At 43.9% G+C, this 8,530-nt stretch overlaps 1 protein-coding gene across 1 annotated transcript; it reads right to left on the bottom strand.

Annotated features, from left to right (window-relative positions):
• Positions 1-55: 55 nt before the first annotated feature.
• LOC135510395 (H/ACA ribonucleoprotein complex subunit 3-like) lies at positions 56-1,381 on the bottom strand. The gene is made up of 2 exons (XM_064931278.1): positions 1,191-1,381; positions 56-732 (listed from the first exon to the last, which is right to left on the bottom strand). Exons 1-2 carry the CDS (start codon positions 1,242-1,244, stop codon positions 592-594), a joined length of 195 nt encoding a protein of 64 aa, XP_064787350.1. The 5' UTR covers positions 1,245-1,381; the 3' UTR covers positions 56-591.
• Between the last annotated feature and the right edge of the window lie 7,149 nt (positions 1,382-8,530).

Here is an 8,530-nt window from a genome sequence, read left to right as displayed (position 1 = left end):
CAGATGAACCAAGAGTTGGGAAAGCAAGTGAAACAGTAGCTAGTAGGACTCAATGTACTTTCCACATTTAATTTATTCTCCATCTCCAAGACATATTGACAATAGTACACCGCAATTTGACAGCTCTGAAACCAAGAAAATCCCAATGCAGAATTTGATGTCCAAAATTGTAAGTATTCTGTAAACAAGACAGAAATAAAACAAACTAAATTTTAAAATACATTCTTGCAGATCAAACAACCTATATAGGTGCCAGCCTGAGACTTTCACAAGCAGATATCTCAGGCTGGCCCCAAGGCCAAACATCCTAAACAGATGTCAACAAACAACAGCCACCGGGCACCCCTTTGGCCCATGTCTGTCAAACAATGGAGGAGCGAGCCTCTCAAATCAATTGATAATGTGTGAATCAAAGCCTGATTCACACATACATGACAATGCTGAGCTGTACTGGTTACATATCACAGCATGCTGGAAAGGACAATGTGAAGAAAAAAATATCCAAGCCAACGCATTGGGCCTACAGTTTGGGTCAGCCATGTTGCATTAATCAGCCATAAGTTATTGGGAAAATGTTGTTCCATGCTTCAATCATAGTATGGGTCTAGGCTGCTGGGTCAGGAGGAGGCCGAAGCGTTTCTTCAGGGTCACCCGGTGCCTGGAGAACTTGTCATCAGGCGAAAAGCGGGCAGGATGGGCAGAGCTGGTGGGCTGGCCCAATAGATCCACCTTCTGTTGAACCACGCCATGGGAGAACGTGAGAAAAGAGGGGTGAGAAGATAGCATGAACAAGTAGCTTTGTATAACTTGTCACATAGCTAGGATTTTAGTGTTTGACAGGCCCATTTTCTACATACAAGTTGTAGGGTCAGAAAAATAAGTTATTTGGATACGTGTGCCAATCCTTAGAGAAGATTATGAATTGTGTAATTAGTTGACGTGCCATCGAAGCAGGACATAAAAACACTAACGTTAGCTAACTAGCTATTTAAACCAGGACCTAGTTACAATAACACCACATAACGGTCTACACACAATGTAATAACACATTCCGTGAAAAATGCATTAAAATACTGAAAATGTAGCCAATGTGTATAGAGCAGACACGATTCTATTCCACATTGAATACTGCTAAACGTTACAGTACAGTAGTTAAATTAAATAAATAAAAAGTAGCTTGCTAAACATACCTTCAATGTGTAAACTCTCTCCCCATTCTCGTTCAAATAGAATTGCAGGAACATCGTGGTAAATAACTTGTGCTTTTTAAGTTATAAACAAATTTACTGCACCGACCAAAGTGGACTTGTTCACTTTTATTTTACAGAAAATGTATCTGTAACGTTCCTGCGCTCCACGTGCAACGTTTTGTCATTTGGTAGAAACTAAAAAGCGGATATCCGTAAGCAACAGGATCGCTCTTCCGCAAAGCAAATCGGGAAAATGAGTTTTATTTGCAGTCCTCATACTTGAAAGAATTTTCGTATTATAATAGTTTATAAACACAGTCTGTACAACATTATTATAATGTTCTGTTTATAAAATAGTTTTTTTGTCCCCATAATGTTTGATCATCGTAACTATCTGAGTTAGAATCAGAACTCGAAATGTTTATTTTCGAAACAAAATGAACGAAAAATGCAAAATGATAATTTGCGTGTGCGCACAGATTGCAAAACATATGCCATAACAGGTGAGTTATATATATATATATATATAGCGTCTCAAGTTTTTCTGATGATTAATCAAATTACCCAGTGGGATATCAATGTATTTTCCCTATTACGCTGGCTTTAAATACATCAGATTCGCCAGTCTCTATCAAAAGAGGCGGCCTGTCTGTGATAGTTTATGACACTTACAAAGTTAGCTTTATTACATAGTTTACATAGTTGTTTTCGATGCAGCTAGATCAGTGATGTCCGGGGTGGAGGGCGACGACTCAGTCCGGGTCTCGTCCAACCGGGGGACTGGGACGAGGACGAATCAGTCAGGGTCTCAATTTAATGTTGCTAGTTAAAATAATAGAATACACAAGGTGTAATTTCGAAATTTGGTTGCGTATTAGCAGTCACTCAATTAGCCCATGTCAGCATTTTTTAGATTGGTCAATTATTCAAGCGGCCAGCTATCTAAACTTGTAACCTAGTAAGCATGGTCGAATTACCGACCAGGGTGGGGCCCATTGATCATTCATCAGTTATCATATTAAAAACTGCAATCATTTGCTTCCACCCTATGGCAAAATGTGTAGAATTGCAGGAATTTAATTTATAAAATAGCAATAATTCTCCCCGCCCCACTAGTTATAATAGTCCTATTTCAGGGAGAGATTGAGATGCTTACTGACACTCACTAAACAGAAACTTCCAAAGTTACAGTAAATTTAGCATGATATCAAATACTGTGTGTTTTGGCAGGTGCAAAAATTCAAATTCTTGACCGATCCACTTTTGGAAACAACCCCACAACCCACTTCTTTACCCCAGGAGGAAGGAGAAGGAACATCATCTCCCATGGACCTTGGCGATACACAGACAGCATCCATACCAACTCCTCTTCCTCATACAGACCCGGATGAATCAAAGCCTGTAACGGCACAGGGAGCAAACCCAGACTGTGGGGTGGACTCGGAAAGGCCCATGTCTGAGTCAGAGCCACCACCTCAGATACCATGGGAATCACACCCTGCACAGACGGTGTCTATTTCTCCACTTCCTAACATAGACCCTGAGGAATCAGAGTCAGTTCTGAAGCTGGAGACAGCCCCGTGCCCTGAGGTGGACCCCGAAAACACAAACTCTGACTCAGTTCCATGTCAGACACAAGAGGACTTTTACTCGGCACAGAAACCATCAGAGCAGCGAGATCCAGTCCCAGGTTTGACCCTGCTGACTGATCTCTCCTTTCCAACTGTGTCAGAGACAGCACTGTGTCTAGGACCAGAACTATACCCATATGACATGAGGGGCTCTGAGGATCCCATATCTGCTTCAGAACCACCTCAGATAGACGTGGAACCAGACCCTGAGTTGGCGTCTATGCCCAGCCCTACTCCTCATCTTCACATAGATTCCAGAGAGTTAGAGGCTACGCTGAAGCTGGGGCCACACCCAAGCCCTGACACAGACTCAGAAAACCCAAGATCTGCAACAGAGACACCGCCTGAGCTCCAAGGGGAGCCCGACCCAGCCGAGATACCTTCAGAGCAGCCGGCCACAGCATTGACCTCTATGTCTGAATCGGAGGTTGACCTGGCCTCTCCAGCTGTATCATGTTCAGTGTCATGTGTTGGACAACCAGACTTGTGCAATGGGATGCGATCTGACAATTCCATGCCTGCCTCAGAGCCACTTCAGATAGAGATAGAAAAATGTCCTGATCTGGTCCAGATACAGGCTAATGATCCTCTACCTCACCTAGACTCCCAGGAATTTGAGCCGGTGCCACCTCATCAATCTGACCCAGCTCAGACAGGCCTACAGCCAGAACAGCCAGCCCCAGTCTCACTGACTGTCAAGACTGAGCCCGGTCTCTCTTCTCTGGCTATATTGTATCCAGCAGCATACATCAGACAAGAACCAGGTGTAGAGACTCTGCAGTCTGACTCACAGGGGAGGGACAGAATCCTTGACATTTCCCACCTGCGATGTCTCCAACCACAGTCTCAGTCTCTCCCATACTTTCCACCCATACAATCACCAACATATTCACCCATGCGGCCTCAGCAGACTCCATCCATATCGAATGGCCCTTGTCCGATGATCTGTCACTCAATCCTTATCCCTAGCTGCCCTCCCCTGGATCTCCCATCAGACTTTCCTTTATACCACCCCCATATGAACCACAACTGCCCTCAACCAGGCCCTAATCACCCTTCACTGACCCCCCAACCAAGGACTAATTTCCTCTCACTGGCCCCCCAGCTACGCCCGAACCACCTCCAACCACCACCAGACCTCCAGCTCGGCCCAGGCTTACCCGTTCATCTCCCTGGGATGGCTGGTTCCATCCCTGGTTCTATCCCCAGCCAGCCCCCAGCCCCCCAGGCCTGGGGTCGCAGCGAGGGCTCCTCCTCCCGGGGGATGTTTGAGAACTACAGGTGGTGGCAGAATCTCCGAGACATAGCCAGCAAAATCTACCCCGACAGTGGACCTGACGCAGAGGCCCTGGCCTGCTTCTTCATGTGAGTTTTGAGGTTGCGTCTGAAATGGCACCCTTTTCCCTATGTAGTGCACTATTTTTCATAGAGCCCTGGACAAAAATGAATGCACTCTATAGGGCACTTTCCATCCCCTTTCCCTTAACTATTCTTGTTTAGCTAGTTTTTATGTAGACTCTTGCTCAGTGACTTGGTGCTGTGTATTGTTTTGGTAATACAGTCTTTATTACCACGTAATAACTGAATATAAATAGAAACCTTGTATCTTATTGACCTTTTATTAAAATTTTTGCACTGTCACTATGCAGACTCACAGGGCCCTACACACTCACACACACAGTGTCACTCCAACACACACAAACACTCACAACATCATTTGCTCACTCACACATAATATGCATTTATACTGACTCTACACACACTCTACACTGCTGCTACTCTGTTAATCTTATATCCTGTTGCCTAGTACCCTTACCCCTATACATATCTACCTCCATCTCTCCAGTATTCCTGCACATTGTAAATATGGTATTGGAACTGAGCCTGTATATAGTATGCTTACTTGCTACTTGTGTTCTTCATATTTTTATATATTGTGTTCTTGTTCTATCTTGTTATTAATAGTATTACACTGTTATTGATTACTGCATTGTAGGGTTTTGAGTTAGCAGGAAAGACATTTCACTGTACTTGTGCATGTGACATTAAAACTTGAAAACTAATAGTCTCTGAGTAGAGGACCTGCGAGTGAGAGTTGTAGAGGGTTTTGTTACAGTTTTGGCTACATAGTTATTGACCGTGCTACCCCTAACCCTGTGTGTGTGTGTGTGTCTCTTCAGTCCAGTGATTCGTTCCCTCTGTCTCCAGTACCCCTCGCTCCTCTTCACCCAGGGCATCAGTATAGCGGTGGGAGAATGGAGGAAGCTCTCGAACTACGACCGTATGGAGTACTATCACTTGGCCCAGAAGTGAGTCCACAGTGTGTGTGTGTGTGTGTGGTGCGTGTGTGCATGTCAGTCAGTCAGTCAGTGTGTCTGTGTGTGTCCTCACAAAACACAAGATGTCATTCAACTTTGGCACAGTTTTTAAGACACACAAACAACTTTTGAAAGAAGTGTTAACACTGACATACCATCCAATTATTACCCTCACAGTTTGTACAGTTTGTTAACTCCCATAGCTCTGCACCTAAAGAGCAATCTGGGATTGGTTCATCCATTTTTATACTGATATTGCCATTGATTCCATCCTCCAGATTGCTCCTTTAAATGTACTTTTCGTGTTAACGTCAACAGAATGTTCTCATAAAAGATGGAATGTTTGATTAGATTATCAAATAAGTGGGTAACTGCATCATTGTGGAATTACATTGAAGGCTACTAACAAAGATACCCTACTGAAGATATAAAGATATGAATCATGTGGAAAGAGTTTATTTATCCATTTAGATTCCATTTAAATTAGTAGTTTCAAGTCTTCATATCACGTGCACAAGTGCAGTGAAATACCTTTCCTGCGAGTTCTAAACCCAACAATGCAGTAATCAATATCAATGTAGTACTGAAAATAACACAAGGTAGAACAAAAACACATGAGAAATCAAAAATAAGAACACGAGAAGTATTTAAACTATACTGAACAAAAATCTAAACACAACATGCAACAGTTTCAAAGATTTTTACTGAGTTACAGTTCATTTGAGGAAATCAGTTAATTTAAATAAATGCATCAGGCCCTAATCTATGGATTTCACATGACTGAACAGGGGCTCTGCCATGGGGGACCCTGGGAGGGATCAGGCCCACCCCCTGGGGACCCAGGCCTAGCCAATCAAAATGAGTTTTTCCCCACAAAAGGGCTTTATTACAGACAGAAATACTCCTCGGTTTCATCAGCTGTCCGGGTGGCTGGTGTCAGACGTGTAATGATCATGCTGTTTAATCAGCCTCTTGATATGCCACACCTGTCAGGTAGATGGCTTATCTTGGGAAATGAGAAATGCTCACCAACAGGGATATAACATTGTGTGCACAGAATCTGATAGAAATAAGCTTTTTGTGCGTATAGAACATTTCTGGGATCTTTTATTTCAGCTCATGAAACATGGGGCCAACACTTTGCATTTACATGTTTTTTTATTTAACCTTTATTTAACTAGTCAAGTCAGTTAAGAACAAATTATTATTTACAATGATGGCCTAAACCGGCCAAACCCGGACGGCGCTGGGCCAATTGTCCTATGGGACTCCCAATCACGGCCTGATGTGATACAGCCTACATGCTGCATTTATGTTTTTGTTCAGTATATATATATATATATATATATGTACAGGGTCTGTTCCAGTACCATATTTACAATGTGCAGGGATACTGGGGTGATAGAGGGAGATATGTATAGGGGGGTAAGGTGACTAGGCATCTGAATATATGGTAAACATTAACAGCAGTTCCCAAGAAAGCTAAGGTAACTGAGCTAAACAACTACTGCCCCGTAGCACTCACTTCCGTCATCATGAAGTGCTTTGAGAGACTAGTCAAGGACCATATCACCTCCAGCCTACCTGACACCCTAGACCCACTCCAATTTGCTTACCGCCCAAATAGGTCCACAGACAATGCAATCTCAACCACACTGCACACTGCCCTAACCCATCTGTACAAGAGGAATACCTATGTGAGAATGCTGTTCATCGACTACAGCTCGGCATTTAACACCATAGTACCCTCCAAGCTCGTCATCAAGCTCGAGACCCTGGGTCTCGACCCCGCCCTGTGCAACTGGGTACTGGACTTCCTGATGGGCCGCCCCCAGGTGGTGAGGGTAGGCAACAACATCTCCACCCCGCTGATCCTCAACACTGGGGCCCCACAAGGGTGCGTTCTGAGCCCTCTCCTGTACTCCCTGTTCACCCACGACTGCGTGGCCATGCATGCCTCCAACTCAATCATCAAGTTTGCGGACGACACAACAGTGGTAGGCTTGATTACCAACAACGACGAGACGGCCTACAGGGAGGAGGTGAGGGCCCTCGGAGTGTGGTGTCAGGAAAATCACCTCACACTCAACGTCAACAAAACTAAGGAGATGATTGTGGACTTCAGGAAACAGCAGAGGGAACACCCCCCTATCCACATCGATGGAACAGTAGTGGAGAGGGTAGTAAGTTTTAAGTTCCTCGGCATACACATCACAGACAAACTGAATTGGTCCACCCACACAGACAGCATCGTGAACCTCAGGAGGCTGAAGAAATTCGGCTTGTCACCAAAAGCACTCACAAACCTCTACAGATGCACAATCGAGAGCATCCTGGCGGGCTGTATCACCGCCTGGTACGGCAACTGCTCCGCCCACAACCGTAAGGCTCTCCAGAGGGTAGTGAGGTCTGCACAACGCATCACCCGGGGGACAAACTACCTGCCCTCCAGGACACCTACACCACCCGATGTTACAGGAAGGCCATAAAGATCATCAAGGACAACAACCACCCGAGCCACTGCCTGTTCACCCCGCTATCATCCAGAAGGCGAGGTCAGTACAGGTGCATCAAAGCTGGGACCGAGAGACTGAAAAACAGCTTCTATCTCAAGGCCATCAGACTGTTAAACAGCCACCACTAACATTGAGTGACTGCTGCCAACACACTGACTCAACTCCAGCCACTTTAATAATGGGAATTGATGGGAAATGATGTAAAATATATCACTAGCCACTTTAAACAATGCTACCTAATATAATGTTTACATATCCTACATTATTCATCTCATATGCATACGTATATACTGTACTTTATATCATCTACTGCATCTTTATGTAATACATGTATCACTAGCCACTTTAACTATGCCACTTTGTTTACATACTCATCTCATATGTATATACTGTACTCGATACCATCTACTGTATCTTGCCTATGCCGCTCTGTACCATCACTCATTCATATATCTTTATGTACATAGTCTTTATCCCCTTACACTTGTGTGTATAAGACAGTAGTTTGGAATTGTTAGTTAGATTACTTGTTGATTATTACTGCATTGTCGGAACTAGAAGCACAAGCATTTCGCTACACTCGCATTAACATCTGCTAACCATGTGTATGTGACAAATACAATTTGATTTGATTTGATTTTATGATGATTGTATGTGAGTCTGTGTGCGTGTGTGTAGAGTCCAGTGAGTGTGCAATGAAAAATTTAAATACAAGGGTCAACTCAGAAAGTATATCAGATAGTCCATGTCGTCATTTTGTTAGATATTTAGTAGTCTTATGGCTTGGGGATAGAAGCTGTTCAGGAGCCTGTTGGTGTCAGACTTGATGTACTGCTTGCTGTGCAGATGCAGAGAGAACAGTCTATGACTTGAGT

Source organism: Oncorhynchus masou, chromosome 23 (assembly GCF_036934945.1).
Source record: "Oncorhynchus masou masou isolate Uvic2021 chromosome 23, UVic_Omas_1.1, whole genome shotgun sequence".
Taxonomy (NCBI): Eukaryota; Metazoa; Chordata; class Actinopteri; order Salmoniformes; family Salmonidae; genus Oncorhynchus; species Oncorhynchus masou.
Note: the sequence above shows the minus strand (reverse complement) of the source record. Positions and strands in the feature narration are given on the sequence as shown.

Excerpts from the sequence above, each read along its gene's own strand:
- LOC135510395 (XM_064931278.1), bottom strand. The coding sequence starts at position 1,244 with ATGTTCCTGCAATTCTATTTGAACGAGAATGGGGAGAGAGTTTACACA. Across the intron at positions 733-1,190 it reads AGAGAGTTTACACATTGAAG|AAGGTGGATCTATTGGGCCA; the intron begins GTATGTTTAGCA and ends GTGGTTCAACAG.